Source organism: Prionailurus viverrinus, chromosome F1, assembly GCF_022837055.1.
Source record: "Prionailurus viverrinus isolate Anna chromosome F1, UM_Priviv_1.0, whole genome shotgun sequence".
Classification (NCBI taxonomy): domain Eukaryota; kingdom Metazoa; phylum Chordata; class Mammalia; order Carnivora; family Felidae; genus Prionailurus; species Prionailurus viverrinus.
The window spans coordinates 27,830,738-27,854,532 of record NC_062577.1 but is presented as its reverse complement, the minus strand read 5'-3'; the positions used below and the strand labels follow the sequence as shown (position 1 = coordinate 27,854,532).

The window sequence follows — 23,795 nt, the reverse complement described above, 5'->3', positions numbered from 1 at the left end:
GGATATTATTATAAAGAAGAAAGAGAACTATCTTTTGCCTCTGATACTTAACACAGAAGAGATAATGCTGAGTCTTAAACATCATGTACCAGAGCTATCGGCCAGCTCCTTTGACCAAGTCATCAGGTCCTGTACCATGCAAAATCTTGTCAATTTGAATCTCCCTGAAGTAACCAGGGCTTACTCCTTCTGAGCAGTTATTCACAAGTGCTTCCCTCAAATAAATGTTTAAAAATGCTAAGGTTTTAAAAAATGGATGACAAAGCAAACGGAGTTCCTTGAGCCCCTTTAATAGCAGTGCACGAAGCCCTGCCTACTTGACACGACAGCAGCAGTGGTGGTGGGGGGAGCTGCATCTGTCATTTTCACAATTTTCAGTTAGCCTTTTTCTCATCAATCAACTTTAATGGCTTTGGTTGGGTAACACTGTGACACCCGATGGCTATTCAGAATGGAGTTGTTGTGATATGATCAATGGAAAATGGAGCGTGCTGTTGGTTTGTTTTTTTTTTCCCCCTACTAGAAATGCAGGGTGAGAGAGTAAGCAGGATTGCATAGAGCTCAGAATTATAATTATAATCAGTCAACCAGAAGTCATATGGTAGTTACCCACTTCTTATTTTATCTCACAAGAAGATGGTAGTGTAATGATACCTATAAACTCCCTCCAGCAGGTAATTCTTGGCTCTGGACTGCTGAATCAAGTTAAGTCAACGAGTTTTGACCCAACTTCCGCAGATCATTGCAGGATGCTCAGGACATGTTGCCAGGTCACCCCCACAACAAGAAATTCAGAGCTGGGTAGTGGTAGAAAAGCAGAATTAAGTATTTTGTCAAGCCTAGCCTGAATTCTCTGAGTGGGATGTGTCTTTACGTCCCAATACAACTGGGACTGGCCCAGGGCTTCAGGTAATTAAAATACCTGAAAACCAATGGATTAATCATGAGGTGGTGGCGGGAAGCAAGGCTAGAGCCTGGGATGAGCCAGGGAAGTAAGTGTGTGTGAGGTAGGGCAGCACACTTCTGTCACCGTGTGGTGCTGTGAAGAGCGGAGCCCCAGCTGCCGTAGACTCTTCTCTCTGGAAAGTGTTGGCCTCTGTCACCAGGCTTCTCTGGATAATATTCTAATGAATTCGAGTCACGTGACACTGACAACTTTTAAGTAGTTCATATACGCTCCTCAACAGATGTGGCATTTGAATAATCAATGGAGCACAATGTTGGAGGACTTTATGGAATGTAGAATGGAGAAGTGGGCAGCCAACGTTTTCTAAAGTAGGATAAAATATGAAAAACAGGAGCAAAATGCTCATTTGAAATAATAGGCTACAAACGTGCAAATTCCAGGCTCTAGCTAGTCTATTACTCTGAGAATTAAGATCTGCCTAAGAGATGTGAAACCTTAGGCAAGTACCTTTCTTCTGTCCATATTCTTTCCTTTGAACAGTTGTGCACCTTCAGACTTTTAAACTTTAAATGTCTAAACTTTGATCATTTAGCTTCTAGGTATTAGAGAAACAATTCAAACCTGGAACTAAAATGAAATTTCACTCTCATGGTTGATACGGCTTTTAGTTTTGTTCTCAGTTGCAACATTTTGTCTTGTTTGAGGAAACTTTAAAAAAATCGTCTCTATATCTAAAATAATAAATACCCTTGGGAAAACTAAGTAGTGTAGATGTCCTACGATGCACTGGTTTTGATAACATTAAAAACAATAGTGATACTAATTATCTCACCAGACTGGCAGCCAGATATTGTAGCCAGCTTGCACATTTGTAGCACATTTCGTGTGATTGTGTGCCTGGATTCCTCACATGGAGCAGGGGCGTGGGAAACCATGAGTTACCTCCCAATCCTGTCTTCTTCCTGCTCCCAGGGCTCTTCAGCTTTTCCCCTGGCCATGCGCTATCCATGTCAGAACAGACTGTAGCGGCCATTGCGCTCTGCAGAGAAGTGTCCTGGAAGGCGTCTGTTCTACCACCCTCTTTAAGCCACCGTCATCTCTTGCCTGGACTACTGTAGTCATCAGCTGACTGACCTCCATTCTCACCCTGCTTTAATCTGTGTTTCATTCAGCAGCCAGGGTGTGCTTTAGATAATGTTTGAAACTTTCTAGCCTACCATATATAAAAGTACGAAAGGACTGAATGGAGATCTCTGTGCTCAATGGAACTTAAGGAAAATGAATGTGATGAGGCCTTAGTAGAAGCTTTGAATGCCTTGAATGTGCAGTGCCACAGAACACAAGGAGGATCTATGTATTCAGCAAACATTTATTAAGTGCCTCCTGTGTTCCAGGCACTGTGCCTAGGAGCTAGAAATAAGGGACATAATTGGTATAGTATTGATAATTAATTTTGAAGACCTGTGTAAACAAAGAGACTACCCAAACAGAACACGTATACAGTTGGTTAACTGGAATGTTAATAGACCTTTACAGGTGAATAGTTGTATTTACAGAATTGTAATTTACCAAACTAACAAAAGATGTGCTTAGCTGTTTCTCTTCTTACCATTTAGTTCCATATATTGTTGGATTAAAAAAAAAAAAAATGCTTTCTTCTGTGTTTCTTTCTCTTTGTTCTTTAGTCATCAGCTGTAGTGGAAGACTAATGCTCAGCCCCTGCATAGAAAATCTTTATACACAGCAAGCGCTGGTGAGAGAAATTGACTAGAATTTTGTAATTCTAGTCCCTTTCAATTAGCAACAGATGCTGCAGGGAAAGACTGTGTAGGAACACAGTACTAATGTTTCCATGCCCTAGCTGACATGAATGCTCATTGCCGAAGAAAGATGTTCTTTTCCTTGGTCCAAGTATGTCACTAATGATAGATCAGATTTTTTTTTTTACACTTTTCTCTATTCCTATCGGAGGCCATTGTGGCTTCATTTTTATATTGTCTTCTTCACCAAAGATCTCTCTTTTACCGTAAAAGCTAATAAGGTACTTGTGTTGTTTATGTTTCTCTTCTAAAAGTGAGAATTGGAATCCTTAAAGTCAGATATTTAACATAATTTTTTTAAACCCTGTGGCATTAGAAAACTGTATCTCCCTTTGCCCCCAAAATATGCTTATTACTGATTATCATTTTAATTTATTGCATGGATCTATGCCTTTAAAATTGTTCCATCATTCTGATATTTGGATAAAGTGCTGTATCATTTATGTGACAGATTCTTCCAGCATCTAAATGTTGGTTTGACTATTACATAAATACTTTATTTGCAACAATTGTTGCAATTTCATTGCAACTTTTTTACTGAGTTTTATATGATCTTTTAATAAGAGTTCCACAGTTACTAGAACTTTGAGAGTGAAAAGAAATGAGGCTTCTAAGATTCTGTTTATTTAACAAGTATAGTTAAGAAAGTGGGAGAAATATTTAAATACTTATTCTGAAAATAAGATAATAAAGAAAATAGAATTTCTCTATATGTGAACTACTAAGAAAATTTACTCTATTTCCTACCGTGTCCTATAAGGAAGATAGCAACAGAAGAACATACTGCCAGAGGGAGGTTCTGGAATTGTCTGGAGGGTTTTGCAGCGGGTCTGGGCAACTGTGTTGTGAGTAAAAGGGTCCAGGGAAGGGTGACATCACCTGTGTGGGTCCCTTGGTGAGAAACCACAGAACAGAATCAAGTGGTGGCCTCAGACTGGAAGCGTGCCTTATCAAACCCATCAGAGAACTAAATGTAGACTGTCAGACTCCCTTACTGACCAAGCAGTATAATAGTTACAGACCCTTAAAGAAAAGTAAATTCTGAATTTGAGATGTTGAGGGTACCAAATTGCTTAAAATGCAAGGTGATTCATCTTTGTGAAGCTTTGTAGAAAGGTTGGTCTTTATTTAAAGCGGGAGTTTGACATGCACTTTCTAGGTTTTTCAAATTCTATACAATTTCCAGCAGAGTCTTAACATTATCTTTGCTTATTTTTGAGTCACGTCTTTGGCAAATGCGTGTGTGTGGTTTAAACTGTGTAATCCTAAAAAGCAAGGCCTCTCTCTACCTATACTTAGGTATATGTCGTGATTTCAGTAATGCTGGGATTGCATGGTCTCTCCAGGGTCTTCTGGTGTATGTGCTGCTGAATCGAGCACTCTCTAGTGTCTTTTAGGTTTCCTCAAGTCTGAGAGTGCATACTTGGCTTCTTTTTCTTCACTTCTCGCGTAGGTATAGATATTTTATGATTTCTTAAGTCCAAGCGCCCTGGTTGTTTTGCTCCTGTATTTTTCAGGAGCAAGGTTTATTTTGGGGTCAGATTAACATTATTATTTTTGACTATAAGAGGGAGACTCGGGAAATATCATAAGGGCTGTAAAACTCTCTTACTGTATGTTTTAGCAAGCCCTTTGACAATAAGGGTTACCAAGGCAGCACTGTTTTACTGAAAAATGTCTTGGCTTGTTGAAGAGTGTTCTATGACGTGTTAAACATGAGTAAGACAAAGGTAGGCAAAGCACATTTTATGTTGTGATACCTTTATTGTTTTATTTAAACATGTTTATTCACTTGTGAAATATAGTTCGAATCATTAGTATGAGTCAATGAGATTCTATGTTGTGTCAGAATGTGAGAATCGATAGTGCTAAAATGAGAATTCTAGAATTTTACAAAACCGTTCTCACATATTTGATGTCCTTAAAAATTTTTAGATGGATTGAAATCTAATCTGGAGCCAATTCTGTGTCTCCATTACATTAAAAGATGAGAATGGTTACATTGAGTGACACTGATTCAGTTCGTTTGCCACCAGATCTCTTAGGGAAGGAGAGCGGTGACGGTGGATAGAAAGAAGGAAGTGTGAGAAGTGCTAGTCATTTTAGCATAATCCCATTCTTTGGGCATTTAGGTTAATGGAGGGAGAAGTTTTGAGAAAGGCTCATGAGTGCTTTTGAAAACACTTTTCAGGATCATAAAATTACAGGTAGAAAAAATGTTAGAGGTCCCGGCTGTCCTCATTTTCAGAGTAAGCTCAGTGTGACATACTCAGCCAGGGTCAAATGGTGGAATGACAATACATTTCTTTGATTCAAAGACAAAAATCTGGGATTCTTCGATAACACCATCTCTTTTTGAGTTTCTGTGGGAATAATCTGAGAATTTGTTTATTTTTTTAGGGAATAGTTTAGTTCTCCCCTCCATCACTTTGCTTCATGCCTATGGTAAGTATTGCACTTGTGGAGAATAAAGATACTATTTTACCACCCTGGAAATTGCAAATACAGAGTATCCTAGCAGGGGAAGGGCATGTGCAGAAACTTGACCCATTGTTTTTTGTTTTTTGTTTTTTTTAATTTTTTTTTTTAACGTTTATTTATTTTTGAGACAGAGAGAGACAGAGCATGAACAGGGGAGGGTCAGAGAGAGGGAGACACAGAATCGGAAACAGGCTCCAGGCTCTGAGCTGTCAGCACAGAGCCCGACGCGGGGCTCGAACTCACGGACCACGAGATCATGTCCTGAGCTGAAGTCGGACGCCCAACCGACTGAGCCACCCAGGTGCCCCGACCCTTTGGTTTTTAATAGGAAAAATATTTGGAAATTGACACAAAAATGGTAAATTTATCCTTTAAAATGCTTTTGTGGTTTTTTTTTTGCCCCAGAGATTTAAAACATTCAACATAGGAGTTTAAAGGGATTTCTAAGCTTCACTGTGTTTATACTTAAAAATAGCCTCACAAATTTATTTGTTAGATATATACACCTGACTGTTCACCTAGTGTTTGTGGTAGTCATCATGTAGCTTTGTATATAAATCAGTGCTCTTGGTTTATACTGAAAGTTTTTGTGTAGATTTTGCAAGGACAGCAGTTTTAGAACAATGGTTTTGACAGCCACACAATCTCAGGCTTCTTTTTGGCAGTATAATTTCAGAGTATATCATTACTTTTTAATATAAGAATGATTGGTCCTTAAAGAATATTAAAGAGGCATCCAAAATCCTGCGTCCTGATTATTAAAAGAAAAAGAGAATTCTGTTTGAAAATCCTAAAGAAGAAATTCCACAAGTACTTACTCTAGTTATTGTAATAATATAAATTCCCTAGCCGTTAAGAAGTTCTTCTTTGTATCTTACCTAAATACAGAGCTCTTTGTTGTATTTTAGAGTCATCTGTGAAAACCAAGGTCAGTTGGTCATGATGTCAGTTTCACATTAATTAATGAATCCCTGCTTAATATAAAGTCATTTTGAAGAGCTTCAAGCTGCATTGTTAAGGGGGTGGATTTAAAACCTGTTTGGTGTCTTTATTTCCAGATTTCCATGAAAAAAAAAATGCCTTTTCAAAGTTGTTATCTTCTTTACTGGCCCAACAGAATAAAGATGGCATTCAGCCTAGGCACCTTCATCCTTTCAGAAGCAGTTTTTCTTAGATTGGATGTCAGCAGTCTCTCTAGACCTGAAGTCAGAAAGCTTAAACAATTGACAACCAAGGGGAGGGAAGAAAGAGGAAGTAAGGAGAGAGGAAAAGAAGCCAGCTGTCAGTGGAAGAAAGAAGAGGGGAAGATCAAGGACAGATGGAGAAAGAAATGGGGAACACAAGAAGTAGACTAAAGTTGGCAGGTGCCTCCTGGACGGAAGAGCAAGCCAAGGGAAGAGTGGGAAGTAATTGGCTTTAGGACCGGGGTGGGTCTCTTGGTACTGTACTGCCTGTGTTGCCTCACTTAGATTGGGGCCCACCAAACACTGTGATAATCCACATTTGAAGCAGTGTGTTGGTCATTATTTACCTGTTTATTTATCTTTCTCTGGCAGAAAATTGAGAGGGATTTCAAAGCAGCATAAAACTAACGAACCTAGTTCTTATAGAGTCCTTAGTTGAGCAAGTTCGTGGAAACCAGTAAAGGGATACACGTTGTCTGTCTCATGACGTACCTCTCAAACTTTTCTACCCGAGTACCTCTGACTGTAGAGGTGGTATGGAATGGGTACCCCACGGAACGAGTGAAATATGATCCTGAAGTTTCTCTGAAGTCTTTTTAGCTTGTAAATCCATGCAAATTTTACATTGTGGTCCCTGAATAGATCTGTGTTGCCCTTAATAGTAAAACAATATCCTCCTCCCTCCTCCACCCCCCACCCCCCTCCCCATATATGAAGTCCTTTGATGCTCAGGAAGATGTACTATGCTTATCTGGTAGCTTCAGGGACCACCCATTGCCCCTTTTCCCCCAATAGTGGTACATTTCACCCAGTGCACATTCCCGGCAGTGATACGGGAAACAGACATAACCTGGTAGCTTTCAACGGGGTAGGCTACACTGGCGATGGCACTTTGGACTTTTCACTGAATACAAGGTGCCTTTATAAATTATGTTAGCCATTGATTATATTACATAGACTTACTTCAGCAGCCCTCTGCTCAATTCTAGTAGGAAACCTTCATGAGCAGAGGCTTGGAGTGTGGCGCTAGTCTAGAGCTCCTTAGGGTGTGTTGTTAGACCCTGTAAAACTACCTCATTAATTTTCACAATTTTCTCTGAGCTGATTGGGTCAGATGTTCCTCTTCCCTGGACACACAAATGCAATATTCTTGCTCCTCCAAGGTCATCATAAGAACTTACTTAAGTTCTCTGTAAGTTTGGAAATTTAAAATCATTTGCATAAAATGTTGAACAGTCCTTACACATAGTAAGCAGTGAATAAATGTTAGCTGCTGTTTTATTGTTGTAACTGTCATTATTGCAATATGTGCCTACTGTGAGCAAGGCAACATTCATACATGGAATGTGAGACTTGATGGCTGATCAGTCATTTTGGGTCTTGAGCTGTGAACAGATATCGCCTTTATAAAACTAAGAAATGTATACTTCCTACTATACGATTGAAGAACATAGAATAATAAATTCTTGAGCAAAAAGATACTAAAATAATGAAACCATTAACTATGCTAACCTTGATTTTCGTTTCGCATGATTTAGCAATGTAGCCAGCTGATGGAGTTATGTGGAAGAATAGCACCCAGCATAGTGCCTAGTTCATACTGCTTATGTATGTTGGTTGAATGAATATGATAGGTTGAGACTCATTACGGAGGCCGGGATATATACATGCCTGAGTAAGCAAGGCATCTAAACGTTACTTAATGGTCAGGGAGAAGCCATTTCAGAATTTTGGACAGGGAAATGATGTAGTCCATTGCTTGCTTTAGACTGGAAGGAAATGTGCAAAAAGTTATATTTGATGACTAGACTATGGGTTTTTTGCTTGTTTGTTTGTTTTTGTTTTTGTTTTTTTAGTTTTCTTAAGTTTCTAATAACTTACACCCTTCCTAAAGTTTCTAGAGCATGCTTCTGAAGGTGACAGAGGCTCTCTACAGGGAGGTTGGGAAATGAGTGGGGGCAGTGAATTTGAATCCGGGAAAGGCAGCATAAATACTTTGAATGAGATCTCCCAAGGAGTTGTCCTTTAAGAGAATCACTATTTTAGAAAATCCTTGAGTATCAAAATCATAGAGTTTAGAGCTAAATTTAGCTGAGAGGCCCTCAGATCTAACCTTCTTCCAACCCTCTGTTCTGGATGAGATCAAGTGAATTCCTCAGGGCCCTTAACCCAGGACTCCTGATATCTAGTCCATTGCTCTCTCTGGTATATAATACATTTCTGCTGTGGGGAAAGGACGTAGGCGGACTCTTAGGGAGGACTGGCCTGCATAGCTTCATCTTCTTGCACCAGCACAGGCAAATGGTTTCATGTCATCTCTTTCAAATGCACCACTTAGCTAGCTGTTCGGGTAGGTTCATAAGTATAAGCATGAAAATAAACATCTCCCCACCTCAGAGGCAAATCACTAAAATATTTTGTCGTATTTCCTACTAGTCTTTTTTTCAAACATATACTTCTAAAATTAGAGTTCTCTTGTTTTCTAGCTTGTTTTTTAAAATTTAATATACCCATTTACCTATAGGCTTAAACTTTGCATGAATATATCATTTAAAATGCTCATGTAATAGTATTCCATCATATTGATGTGTGTATGTGTTTACATACACATACACACATTATGCAAATATATATACAATGCATATATAATTAAGTCTCTATTGTTAGATAAATAGTTCTTAGTTTTTCAAGCAAGCTGCTATTTCCTAGATGCACGTGGCATCAGGAGGACTAGGAGACTTTTGGTCATTCACACAATATTTCAAGTAGTTAAATATCTATGTTTGCTTTGTACCACCTGGCTGAGAGCAGCTAGTTCGAGGACGGAGGTTGCGATTTGGCACGGAGCATGTCATGAGAGGAAGGCCTGGGCAGGAGCTAGTGTGAAGGGATGTAGTTCTCCACAGACCACTTGAGTTCCAGAAGAAGAGGGTAGGTGCCAGGATATGAACGAAGATGGTGAATAGGAAGAATTTCAGTATTTTCATAGGAATGGCTCTGTTTTCTTTTTCTTTCAATTTTTAATGTTTATTTTTGAGAGAGAGAAAGACAAAGTGTGAGTGGGGGAGGGGCAGAAAGAGCCGGAGACACAGAATCCGAAGCAGGTTCCAGGCTCTGAGCTATCAGCACAGAGCCCGACGCCGGGCTCGAACTCATGAACCATGAGATCATGACCTGAGCCAAAGTCGGATACCCAGTCAACTGAGCCACCCAGGCGCCCCTGTTTTCTTTTTCTGGTCCACTTGACCTTTGCTCCAAGACTTAAAGCTAAAGCTGTTTTGTGAGTTTGTGCTTCTTCCCCCCAGTAGATTTACTAAGTGTTGGTTAAAAGGCTGGGCACGTGAGCATCACTTCAGTTACTTCCAAGTTCCAACCTAACTACTTAAAAACTTTTGAACAGTATTTTTATGATTTGTGGGTTACCCTGCACATGAATAATAAACATGTTTTGTTGGCCAAATGGAAGTGAAAGGGCAAACATTGACAGGCTTGGTGACTAATTGAATGTCTTTAGGAAAGGACAGGAAGGCATCAAACATGACCTAAGGGCTACGAGGGCTACAGGCCCTACAAGAACTGGTGAAGTGAGGAGCCTTGCTGCAAGGTGATACCTGAAAACTGTTACATTTCAGGAACTTCAGGGACAACACAGAGAAAACTGTGTTGATATTTGTGGGTATCCTGAACACACCCTTACCTTAACCGGTAGTTTTAGGGCTTAATGCTTTAACCTGTCTGTGTGTACTTCTAAATATCAACATGGGTAAATTTGCATTTCACATGCTCCTTCTTCAGTTGAAAACAATTGATTACGTAGGAAAGGGATGGTACTATAAATCAGGTTTTAGTTCTGCTACTGATTTACTGTATGACATTGGACAAGGCATTTCACCTCTCTGGTTTCTAATCTATAATTAAAAGGATAATTACTGGTTTAAATAATTTTTGAAGTTCCTTCTGAACCTAGAGCCTTTATTTCTAAAACAAAAAATGACCCCTGAGGTAGAGTTGGCTCTACTTTCTTGAATTTGAAAAATTAAGCAAAATGCTGATCTCGTAGATTCATATAACTTTTAAGTGTAGCTTCTTGAAGGTGTCCCTCTATCAACTAAAGAACAAATGTCTCAGTTTAATATATGACTGCATCAAAAAAAAAAAAAAAATGCAACCACAGTAGGTGACCAAAGGGGATAAGTAACTTTCAGGAATTTTGAAAGCCCAGTAGTATTTAGTATATGCTCTCTCAGCATTAAAAAGGTCACCTTGCTAATACATGTTAATTTTGAAAGTTGAATTGACCTTTGGAATTTTAATATCAACCTTTTTTGGTGTGTTTAGAGGTTGGAGCAATCACAGAAGAAACGGAAGCCTGTGATTGGTGGAGTTTGGGTGCTGTTCTCTTTGAACTTCTTACTGGCAAGGTGAGCAGTGACCTGGACATTTAATAAATTTATCCAGATGCTACCTGGATTTCAAATTGAGAACATTTAGCCTTTGCCTTCAGTTGTTAGATCAGGGATGAAATAGGGAAACCTTCAATATAAAAAAGAAAAGGCAGAAAAATGAAAGTTTATCAAGATTCCAGATTTTTTTAAAAAGTGGATTGTATTACATTGACTAAACGATCAGATTCCATTAAATCATAGTGTGAGTGTGCAGAAAGATGACTAAACGTTCTTTCTCTCCATTTTCTATGATGCAGTTTCAACGGCGTTAAGTCTGTAACATTCATGTAAGGATGTATTAGAATTCTCTAGATGTTTTAAACATCTTGCTGGAAACCAGGAGGGAATTCTCATTTTAGAAAATTAATGTAGATATAAAAGGTAACATTAGCTTTATTCTCAACACTAAATTTTTCCTATCTGTTCTGGCTTAAGGACAGAATTTATACTCCCTCTGATCAATAACTTTTAAGTAAGATGTTTGAGGTTAATAGACTTTAATAGAGTGTTGTGCACATTGCCTCCTGGGAAGAAAACAGAGGAAATGAGCAGTAGTACTTTTCTAAGTAGTCAGTCCTCTACCGTAAATATGCAGGTAATACTGAACTCTTAAGATTGTTGCGGATTGTTACAAATCACCTACACATACAATTAAATCATAAAGTGCCATAAATGTAGAAATCGTTATTATTAAACAGTTCTAAACTTAGAAGGTTTTTAAGACCATTAAAAAATCAGAGATACCAACTCCCTTTTTAGTTTGCTTGTGTAATGTTAGCTTTTCTATTATGAGCTGTTCACTGTATAACTAAGGGAAAAGGGCTAGAAGCCTAAGCTCATGATGTGATTTTGATGACTGCCTTCATTTCTGTTAGATATTCTGTATCTCGTGGCCCTTGTCCTAAACTGCTTAGGCGACGCTGTGTTGATCACTACACCCCCAGTGAAGATGGTTGTTAAGCTTTCTGTACTTTGCTGTCCATAAATCCTGTGATAGGACAGAAATGATGTTACTTGGGATAAGAAGTGTACCTGATTGATTGTTTCAGACTCTGGTTGAGTGCCATCCAGCAGGAATAAATACTCACACTACTTTGAACATGCCAGAATGTGTCTCTGAAGAGGCTCGCTCACTCATACAACAGGTAATTTAATTGACCTATATTGACCAAGCATATCAACCACGCAAATTAGCTGACTACATAGCTCCAAAACCTTAAAGAAATTAGTTTTGGGCAAGAAAGACTCATTACTAATTACAGATTCAGAACTAATACTGTGCATGGTTAGGCCTCTGCTTTTATTTAAGTATTAGGTCAGAGAGAACAGTTAAAACTTACTGGTATTTCAGTGTTTTTTTCTCAAAAATCTAGGCTAATGTTTAATTAATTCCATATATTTATATAGGTGTGAGATTTAAGTATCATTTTTAGCTTGTCTGGAGCTGCTCTGTTTTTGCTATTCCATTTTGTAACCATATGAATGGTTATTTTCTTTCTTTTTTTAAATGGCTATTTTTAATCTCTAATTCATATTTAGAAACTTAGGAATAGGCAGTTCAGGTTGCTTTGCAGAAAAGTGGTGCTAGAAAGTCTTGCGGAGTTCGATTACTCCTAGCTTCATTGATGGAAGTTGGGCATTGATGTCAGTTAATGCATTTTCGGTGGCTTTAAAGAAAGAGACTATTGATAATTAAAGTTCAGTATCTCAGAGGTAGGCTTGGAACTCTAGTGAGCTTCTTAAATTGATTCCCCACATTGAAAATGTTCCTCTAGTTTTGAATAGTGAGTTTTGGTGAGTCTGCTGAGGGTTGTCAGCATTGGGTAAGATAGGCACACAGCAAATCAGCAAGAATTGTCAGGCCTAGGATCCTTATAGTTCTATGAGAAACATAAGGGGGAAAGTTACTTGAAAAAGTTCAAGAACTAACATTTTTGTTTCATGAAACCTGAATTATTATTTTTCTAATCAGAGAAAATGAAACTTAAAAAAAAAAAGAAAAAGGGGAGGAGAGAATATATTAAGAAGAGAATGACCTAGTATTTTCTTGAAAAGTAATGAGTGATTTGGGTTCCATTCAACAAATACATGCACAAATATGGGCAAGACATAGTGCTATAAGCTGTAGAGATAAGACTGACAAGTAACTGTATCACTGATGGGTTTGATAAAAGCTGTCAGAGGCTTAAAAAATACTTGTCAAGTTAAGGAGGGGTTATAACTGATACGGTGATAGTATTAGGAAAGTTTTTATGTAGTGAATGATATTTTTGTGGAGCCCTCAAATTTTGGCATGACAAGGTGGGATGTTGGGGAAGTAGTTAGGTGGATCGAACAGCTTCAACAAGGAAAAGATTGGTCCAAAAGACCCAAATTAGGAAATCAAAAGCTTGGTTTATCTGGAGTGGAGGGATAAATGTAGGAATGAGTCATAGTACTAGATGAATGTGGAAAGGTAAGTTGGAGTTCTCTTATGAGGTTCTTTTATCATGATAACCAGGGAAGAGTGATTCTATTCAATTCAGCAAAAATAAATAAGTAAGTAAGTAAGTAAGTAAGTAAATAAATAAATAAATAAAATAATAATGGATATTTGGAGTTTCGGGGCAGAAGATAAAAGGATCAGAGTTGTGCTTCAGGAAGATTAGATTTTTCCAGGGAGTATAACACAGAAAGAAACATAACCAGGTTGGAAATAATGAGATGTGAATACCATTGAGCACTTTGCAAAAGGATTAAGAGGTAATGCAAAGACACAGAACACATTTCATTCTAATGGGGAAAAAAGGACAGCTACTCATGTGATTTCATCTTATTTGTTGTGGCACAACATGATAAATTCCAAATATTTTTTTTGTAAATAATTTGAGAAAGGCTAGCAAATGCTATTTTTTGTTTCTCACCTTAAAGTCGTTGTTATACAATACTGAGAATAGAATTCCCTGCGTTAATTTATAATGGCCTGCTGCTTCTGTCTTTATGGGAAGGTAGGTTATAAAGGAATCTTGGCCTAAAGTATGTTAAATCGTAAATCCCCCAATACAGATATGTCTATATTATATAGTAAATCAGCATTCTGTCATTGGCCTAAGGAAACTACCATTCATGTTGAGGAAACATCATCAGGAAAGGGAAAAGGGGTCTCTTGACATGATTAGCAATTTGTCATTTTGACTTTTCCTCTTCCACTACCTCACAGGTCATAGGGGTCACTTTTTTAAAAAATCACAAAATGATTTATATGGAAATAATTATTCTGCTTTGGGGAGATTTTCCCCTCTTTGGACTTCTAGCTCCTTGCTTTCTTCCTAGATTTCATAATCCCCTGTACCTGTTGTTCAGTCATCTCAGTCACATGAATGGTGCTAGAGTAGACATAGTTACATTTTAAATGCAATTAAAAAGGAGATGCTTACATTTTACAAACCCTCAGAGCATGTATGTTTGTACTTCACGGTGTATATTTAGTTAATTATGACACAGCTCTTTTGTCACTTGAAAAATGTTACATGAGAAAAAGTCCTTCAAAACAAATTTTTGTGTCTTCATTGCTTAACTCTACTGCCTGAACATTCTTTAGGAGGAAGGAGGCTGGCGGTGACTCTTTTTGGTTTTGCCACTGGCTGACACATTTGCTTGAGCAGTAGAATCTTTATGTGGTCTCTCTTGAGGCTGGTATAGTATTTAAAATGGCAGGATAGGGGCACCTGGGTAGCTTAGTTGGCTCAGTTGGTTAAGCGGTGACTCTTGATTTTGGCTCAGGTCATGATCTTGTAGTTCAAGAGTTTCAGCCCCGCATTGGGCTCTGCATGACTGTGTAGAGCCTGCTTAGGATTCTCTCTCTCTCCCTCTCTGCCCCTCCCCTGCTTTCACTCTCTCTCTCTCTCTCTCTCTCTCTCTCTCTCTCTCTCACTCTCTCACTCTCTCTGTCACTCTCCCTCTCTCTCAAAATAAGTAAATAAACTTTAAGAAGTAAGTAAATAAAATGGCAGGATAAACAAGATAGTTATGGGTAAAATAATTATATTTTTGCCTCTAAATTTGTATTTGCAAATTTATAGCAAAGTTCATGAACTAATTAAATTGACTTTAGTAATAGGCAAAATTGGAACCTTTATTGGAATTTCATAATGAGGTCATGTTTTGGAAAGAATGGGAGTGGAAAAGCCAATTGTAACAAGAAAGAACTTTTTAAAAAAAGTTTATTAATTTTTGAGAAAGAGAGCAAGAGTGCATGTGTGTGCATGAGTGGGGGAGGGTCAGAGAGAGAAAGAATCCCAAGCAGGCTCCACACTGTCAGTACAGTCTGATGTGGGGCTCAAACTCATAAACCGTGAGATCACGACCTGAGCCGAAATCAAGAGTTGAACGCTTAACCAACTGAGCCACCCAAATGCCCCAAGAAGAAAGAACTTTTACATGTTATTATGTGTACTGAAATATATAAAAATATGCTATAGTTAGGTTTAATTCTTACCACTGTTTGATATTTTAAATTTATATTAAATTGTGTGATGCCTTCCACATTTCAATCAGTTAGACATGGATTGTCAGATTTTGAAAATGGATTTGATACATTTGGGATATTCTTACAGTGTTTGTTTTATAATAACAGCTTTTCACTTAACACGATTTAGCAACATCTAATATTAAAATTTTTGAACAGTTAGCTTTAATGAATAGTGATTTTGAATGCTAGATACAGTAATCTCAGATGAAAAGATTGAATACAGTCTTTTGAAGTATATGCTTCATGCCCCTGTGTGTTTGGTAATATTAAAGTGAATAGATTCTTGGCATTTACAGATTACATACTCATGAGGCAGTGTAATGTTATGTTTAAGAGCATGCATTCTAGAGCTGCAGTGCCTAAATTCAAATCTTGTCTTTGCTACTTACTACTTGTATGATCTTAAATAAGTTACTTAATTTCTCTGAATCTGTGTTCTCTCATCTATGGAGAGAATCGAATAGTAGTTATTCATAGAGTTGTGAATTAAATTAATTGACCTATGTTAAGCACTTAAAATAATGCCTGGTGTACAATAAGTGTCACATAAATGTTTATCATTAGTACTGATAGGGCAGTGTTTCATAATATATAGTAATTTGTATTTGCTGAAGCATGTGTTGAATTATAGGGCTACTAATGTTAAGAGTGAGGCCGCTGCTGGTGATACAGGTGAAAAGGCCTAAAAAAATAGTGGACTGGCACATAATAGGAAATCAATTGGTATTTTTCATACAAATAACTGAATTAATCATGAATGAAAGAAAAAATAGAAATAAAAATAAAAAGAGAAGAAACAGAAATTTTGGTTGAATTTGAATAGTGGGATGTCCTAAATGCATAGAAACATTAACGTAAAGAAGTCATTTAAAGATTTACAGTTGCAGTTGGTTAAATTCTGTGGGAAAAAAAAAGATTTACTATAGGAATATTCTCAAATTTGAATGGCTATAGCCATATGAGGAAGTTGGCAAATTCTCTCTTGAGAAAGGAAGTTATAACATTAGACAGAATTGGCAAAAACAGCCATTTCAGTGCTCTGGAAATTGATCAAAAGGACAGGACAATCTGAAAAGTATTTATGCTTGAAAAACAACCAAACTTTGGGAAAGAGTGGGAGTCTGTGGCATTTTTGCCTGGGCTACTCTCTTTTCCCTGCTTGTCAGGTGTGAAGTTTCTTCCAGATTGAAGCAGGCCATGAGGGCCAACTGTGAGGTTGCATGCGTGTGTACAGGAACAAGGAAAGGTCCCAGTTGAAAGTAAAAACCAAGGGAGATTTGTAAGTGTCCTAAATTTTTACTGTGTTCTCCTAACACATCAGCAGATGACAAGCTTTAGGGGCTCAGGTATTTGAATATAACCTCTTTTCAATCACAGGTTGAACACTTAAGCTATGCAGACACAGGATGATCCCCAGGAAGTGAAGCTCAAAAATAAAAACAAAAGAATGGCAGAGATAGCAACAGCTGCTTGTAACAATGTGGTGGGAGAAGCAGCTATACAGATCTAGCTGAAACAAGTTAACAAAGAACAAACCAACCAACTGCTATGATAACAGTCTTCTTGGGAACAAAGTCAGTCTCTAGAATTGCTAAAATATATCATCCAAAATATCCCATTTTCAACAAATATTATATGATATACACAGAAACAAAAAAGTGTGACTCATGTGCAGGGAAAAAAGTGGTCAATAGAAATTGACTTTAAATGTCCCCAGGTTGGATTTAACAGATTTCAAAGTGGTTATTATAAGTATGTTCAGAAACTGAAGGAAGCCATGTTTAAAGAATTGAAGAAAAGTATGACAACAATGAATCAACAAATAGAAATTCTTGATGAGGAGATATAAAGTATATATAAAAAAAGAACCAAAATTCTCAAGTTGAAAAGTACAATAATTGAAATGAAGAATCACTGGGGGGAGGGGATGGAATTCATTAGAGCGTATGTATAGCAAATTTGAGATAGATGAAGGAAGAATCAATTAACTTGAAGATAGAATGATAGAAATAATCAAATCTGGAAAAAAAGATGCCCCAAAATTTATAGAAAAAGAACAGGGCTACACAAACCTGTAAGACAATATCAAATATACCAGGGAGTCCCAGAGTGAGAGGAAAGAGAGAAAGGGGAAGCAAAAGTATTTGGAAATGCAATGGCTAAAAACATCCCAAATTTGGTAAAAAAAAAACATTGATATGCATCCAAGAAGCTCAATGGACTTTAATTAGGAAGATATACCTGGTCAAATTGTTGAAAGACAAAAACAAAGAGGACACTCTTGAAAGCAGCAAAAGAGAAAGCGCTCATTGTATACAAGGAAACATTAATGTCTGACTTCCCATTAAAAATGATGGAAGACAGTTTACACTTTGAGTTATAAAGTAAACAAGTCACGGAAATGAAAAATACTGTATAGGGAATATAGTAAATAATATTGTATGGTGACAAATGGTGACTACACTACTGTGATAAGCATTGAGTAAAGTCAGATTGCTGAAGCAGTGTGTCATATGCTTGAAACTAATATAACATTGTATGTCAGTTATACCTCAATAATAATAATAATAATAATAATAATAAGGGGTGCCTGGGTAGCTCAGTCAGTTAAGTGTCCGACTTTGGCTCAGGTCTTGATCTCACGGTTCATGTGTTCGAGCTCTGCGTTGGGCTCTGTGCTGTCAGCTCCGAGCCTGGAGCCTGCTTCGAATTCTGTGTCTCCCTCTCTCTCTCTGTTCCTCCCCTGATTGTGCTCTGTTTCTCTCTCTCTCTAAAAAATAAATAAACATTAAAAAAAATAATAATAATACCAATGAGAGGCAGAAGACAGTGAAGTGACATACGCAAAGTGCTGAAAGGAAGTAACCATCAACCAAGAATTCTCTATCCAGCAAAATCATCCTTCAAAAATGAAGATGAAATAAAGAAATTCCCAAATAAAGACTGAGGGAATTCATTGCTAGACTTGCCTTACTAGAAATAATGCAGGAAATCCTTCAGGCTGAAAGGAAATCACACCACATAGTAACTTGAATTTCTAGGAGGAAATGAAGAGAACTGGAATGGTAAAACATGAGTCACTGAAGAAGACTATTTTTTCCTCATTTTTCTTCTCAACTTCTTTTGAAAGACGTAAGATTATATGAAACAATAATTATAACACTGTGCTGTTGAGTTTATAACATCCAGAAGTAATATGTTACATATATGACAATAATAGACAAAGGGCGGAAGGAATGGAGCTATAATGGAGCAAAGTTTCTACATTTCACCTTCGTTAAGTTGGTATTAATCTGAAGTAGATTGTGATAAATTAAGATGCATATTGTAATCCTTACAGCAACCACTAAAAAATATATATAGTAAAAGAAAATTAATAGAGGAACTGAAATAGTACAATAAAAAGTATTGATACAAAAGAAAGCTGTAAAAGAGTAACAAAAAAAGACAGTAGATGTAGAAAACAAGTGGCAAAATGGCAAATGTAAACCCACCACACCAATAAGTACAATGAAATATGAATGTTTAAACATGACAAACAAAAGGCAGAGATTATTAAACTGGATTAAAAAAAGATTCAATTATCTTCTGTGTATGAGAGACACAAATAGGTTAAAAGAAAAAGGATGGGAAGAGATAAACCATGTAAATGGTAACCATAAGAGAGCTGAAGTGGCTATATTAAATACCAGACAAACTAGCTGTGAAGACAAGAGACTTACTAGAGACTAAGACAGAATTTTCATAGGGATAAAAGGGTCAGTACAATAGTTGCATATGCACCAACAGCTTCTATACATAAGAAGTAAAATCTGACTGAATTGAAGGGTAAATAGGCAATCCAGTAATAATAAAAGGAGGTTTCAATACTCCATGCTTGGTAAATTAGAAAATCAGCAAGGATACTGAGAAGACTTCAGTAACATTATCAAACATCTCTGACATATGGAACAATGAAGAATGCGTTCTTAGCACATGTATATGGAACATTCTCCAAGATAGATCATATGCCATACCACAAAACAAGCTTCAGTATTTAAAAGGATTTAAGTCATACAACATGCTCTGATCATAACAATTTAATTCTCATTCAGAGATCTGGTGAGTCCACAAATATTTGGAAATTAAACACACTTCTAAATAACCTATGAGTCAAAGAAGAAGTCTCAAGAGAAGCTAGGAAATGTTTTTAATGGAATCAAAACACAGAAAATATCAAAATTTATCAGATGCAGCTAAATCAGTTCTTAAGGAAAATTTATGGCTTATAAACTCCTATATCCGAAAAGAAGAAAGGTCTCAAATGAAAATCTCACCTTGCACCTTAGCAAACTGGAAAATTACCGTGTTATTAGAGGAAAGATAAGTATATAGATCAATGGAATGGAATTGAGAATCCAGAAATAAACCCTTACATTAATGGTCTATTAATTTTCAATAAAGGTGCAAAAAGAATTTGATGGTGAAAAAAAAATAGTCTTTTAAACCAATGTTGCTGGGAAAATCAAGTCACACGCTAAAACCAAAATGAACTAAGACCCTTACTTTATACCATATGTAAAAATGAACTCAAAATAGCTCATAGACGAAAAATGGAAGGCAAAACTAAAAATTGTAGAAGAAACCATAGGAGAAAATCTTGATGCTCTTGGGTTAGGCAAAGAGTTATTAGATATGACACCAAAAACATCCATAAAAGAAAAAAAATTGATAATGTGGGCTTCATTAAAATTAAAAACTTTTATACTTCAAAAGATAGCAGTAAGAAAATGAGAAGACAAGCCACAGAATGGAAAAAATACTTCAAATCATGTAACTGATGAGGACTTGTATTCAGACTATATAAAGAACTCTTATAGTGGTACCTGGCTGGCTAGGTCAGTAGAACATGAGAGTCTTGATCTTGGGGTTGTAAGTTTGAGCCCCACATTGGGTTTAAGTAATTGATTATTTTAAGTTGATTATTTTAAGTAATCACTTAAAATAAAATCTTTAAAAAAAAAAAGAAAGAACTCTTATAACTCAGTAAATATAAAAATGGGCAAATTATTCACCAAGGAAGCTACGTGAAAGGCTTAGAAGGCCATCCAACGATGGTCACCATCATTACTCACCAAGGAATAGAAATTAAAATTATAATAAGATGCCTCTAATACCCACTAAAAGGTCTGTAATCAAAAGATAGACCGTATTGAGTGTTGGTGAGCATGTAGAGAAACTGGAACTCTCATATATTGCTGTTGGGAATGTAAAATGGCACAGCTATTTTAGAAAGGTTGGGCACTTTCTTAAAGAGCTAAACAAATATTCCACATGACCCAGCAATTCCACTCCTAGGAAAGTCCTTGAGAGAAATGAAGACATGTTTACACAAAGACATATATGTGAATGTTAATAGCAATACTATTCATTATAGCCTCAGCCTGGAAAGTCTACATGTCCATTAACTGGTGAGTAGATTAACAAAATATGTTCTATCCAAACTATGGAATGCTACTCAGAAATAAAAGGGAACAGGCTTTGATACCTGCTACAACTTGGATGAATCTGAAAAACATTATGCTAAGTGAAAGAAGATAACTGCAAAAGGCAACATATTTTATGAGTCCAATTACATGAAATATCCAGAAAGGGCATATTTATAGAGACAGAAGGCAGATCATTGTTTGCCCAGGGCTGGGGATGGAAATGAGGATTAATGTAAACATCACGAGGAAATTTTTTAGGGTGACCAAAGTGTTCTAAAACTGGATTGTGTGATGGTTGCACAACTTTTTACATTTACTAAGTAAGAATCATTGAATTGCACACTTACGACAGATGAATTTTATGCTATATAAATCATCTCTCAGTAAAGCCGCGAAAACAAAATTTGAGGATGCATGAACGTTTCGAGGCACATTCTTTCAGCATGCCCATGAAAGGAGTAACTGGATCTCTCAGAGTTTGGCACAGCATCTAATTAATATCATGATGTGCTTTGGAATAGGAAACTGATGGGTATTAACTGTCCTATTATACTATATGAGATTGAGAGAAACAAAGTGAGTTACTCAAGGTCATGTTAAAAATCAGTTGAAAGCCGTAAACGCAGATATCCCCTACCACCCCACAGCTACAGTGGTGTTAGACATAGCTCCCTTTCAAGGAAATCTCGTCATTTGGCTATTCATCAAGTCCACTTGTCACTGGGGTTGAATTGAACAGTTCTTTCCGTTCATATATTTTTGTTTTCCTTTGATTCACCAGTTGGATTCCTATTACTCACTAAGTCCTTCTTTTTTAGCTCTTGCAGTTCAACCCTGTGGAGCGTCTTGGTGCTGGAGTTGCTGGTGTTGAAGATATCAAATCTCATCCATTTTTTACCCCTGTGGATTGGGCAGAACTGATGAGATGAACAGAATGCAGGGTTATCTGTGCACATTCTGATCTTCTCTGTGACAGGCATCTCCAGCACAGAGGCAGCTCTGCCTCACAGTCACTTATGGAGCACCAAGACATTGGGATAAAGACCTTTAGAGGAAACGGGGGAAGAAAAAGGCTGAAAGAGAACAGTTCCTTTACCATGACTCTCTGGACAAGATATTGGCTACATTTGCAAGGGGCTTTTATGTGCAAACCTTTAACAAAGGTTTGATCTTTATTTTATCTGCATTTTAATGTTGCAGACGGGTTGTATGCCCAGCTGAAAGAAGAATGCCCTTCAAGAACTTCCTCTGAAAGCTCCAAGTGTACATTTAAGTGTTACTTGAAAGGAGGACCTTTACATGGCAGCTAATAGTGCTTTCTGCTAAGCAAGATTGGTTTATATGATCGTAATTAATATTTGCCGAATAATACACTAAAAGTGCTTCATGAATAGTGTCATCTGTGGAGCTTAAAAAGTGAGGAAAAAAAAGGATATATACATCATGTCTGATAGAAAACACGCACCATGATGCTATATAATTAATATGTGCTGAATGTGGTTCCATACTATCTCATGCTTTCTGAAGTCCACGTGAAAAGAAAACTCATGTTGTCAACTTTATACTTGGTTGGTTGGTACTGCTTATGGAAGGGTTCGTATAAACACTCACTGTCTCTCAACTTTATCCTTCTGCGCCCTACACCCTTTGCCTATTCTCTCATATTCGATTCCCTTTTCCTCCACTAGTACATATGCAACAAAAAAGGGAAGGGAGTATTTATTTCCCCAAATTGTATCCACTTAATAAGGACAAAGAAATCATGATTATAAAATAAACATGGTAAAAATTGACATCTCTCCTTTATTTAATTGCTTAAGTTTTTTGTTTTGCTTTGTTTTAGAAGGGCCTCTCTTTCATTTTGGAATGTTAGCAATTTCTGCTGCTGCTTATGCTTGACTTCATTTTAGGTTTTTGGTTTGGTATACTAAGAACCAAAGGATCTCATGTAAATGGAATTGAATGGCAATCCTATTTTATTACTTAGTGATGAGATTTCCAGATTTGACCTCCTAGTCTACTTGACATTATATAGAAAGTATATGAGTATTTATACATCTACAAATATTTGTATTTGTTATTTCTTTATGTTGCTAAGATAGCTCCTGCATTCGTGCCTTGTTTATAACAATTTACAAATGTTTTAAAAGTATTAATGTCTCTTTTTTTAAACCTTATCCAAAGATGAAAGAATAAATTACTTTTTTCGGAGTTAGGGGCCATCAGAAATAATAGAAGTCTTCCATATTTAATCCTCCGAGTTTTTGAGATCGAGAGTCGATTCCTACTCTAGGAGCATCTATACAGTTTCCATTTGCCATCAGCTAGGTTCTCCCATCAAAATAAATGGAAGCAGAAAATGCTTTAGTGAAACAAAGGAAATGTGCAAGCATTTTTTCTTTTTCTATTTTCCTACTTCCCCTTTTTCCTTCTGGTTCCCTTATAACCTGAACCTCAGACGAAGGACTGCAACAACACCAGGATGAGGAGTGGGTCACCAGGATCAAAGCGCAATCAAGATGACATCACTCCCTGGAACTGGATTTGGACTCACCAACTCCCTGGGCTCATAACAGGAACTCATGCAGGTGAGACTGAAGAATGACTTCCTGTGTAGGACCGGTAGGAAATCTGCAAGTACTTAGAGCTGGCCACTGCAGAGCTTCCTTCCAGAAGTGCCCTGTGACAGGAAAGTAGGACCTCACAGCTAAGGGGAAGCTCCCAGCCCTGCCACATGATTTTGGTTCCTTGGATTCAGGACAGTAATGTCAACAGATGGTTGCTGTGTCAGTGTGTTGACATAGCTCCATTGCTTCAGCTCCCTTTGTCTCTCTATAGATTTGATTGGAACTTGTGCTTAATGTAGATGTATCATTCGTAATCATGGTGGACATGAATTATTATAGTAGTAAACACATAGGATATGGCTTTGGGGTGATGAACCCAAGTCTGTTTTTATTTGATGATGTGCATTAAAATA

General features: G+C 37.2%; 1 protein-coding gene across 7 annotated transcripts in view; it reads left to right on the top strand.

Annotated features, from left to right (window-relative positions):
- The window catches only part of RPS6KC1 (ribosomal protein S6 kinase C1), a 380,719-nt gene that overhangs the window by 156,346 nt on the left and 200,578 nt on the right, over positions 1–23,795 (top strand). For 4 of the 7 annotated variants that reach the window (XM_047840895.1, XM_047840893.1, XM_047840894.1 and 1 more), the window contains exons 13-15: positions 10,731–10,813; positions 11,887–11,982; positions 23,274–23,403. In XM_047840895.1, coding sequence (XP_047696851.1) covers positions 10,731–10,813; positions 11,887–11,982; positions 23,274–23,403 — 309 coding nt within the window. Of the gene's footprint in view, positions 1–10,730; positions 10,814–11,886; positions 11,983–21,633; positions 22,609–23,273; positions 23,781–23,795 lie in introns of those variants that run through there. The other 3 variants (XM_047840899.1, XM_047840898.1, XM_047840896.1) reach the window with 2 other exon arrangements.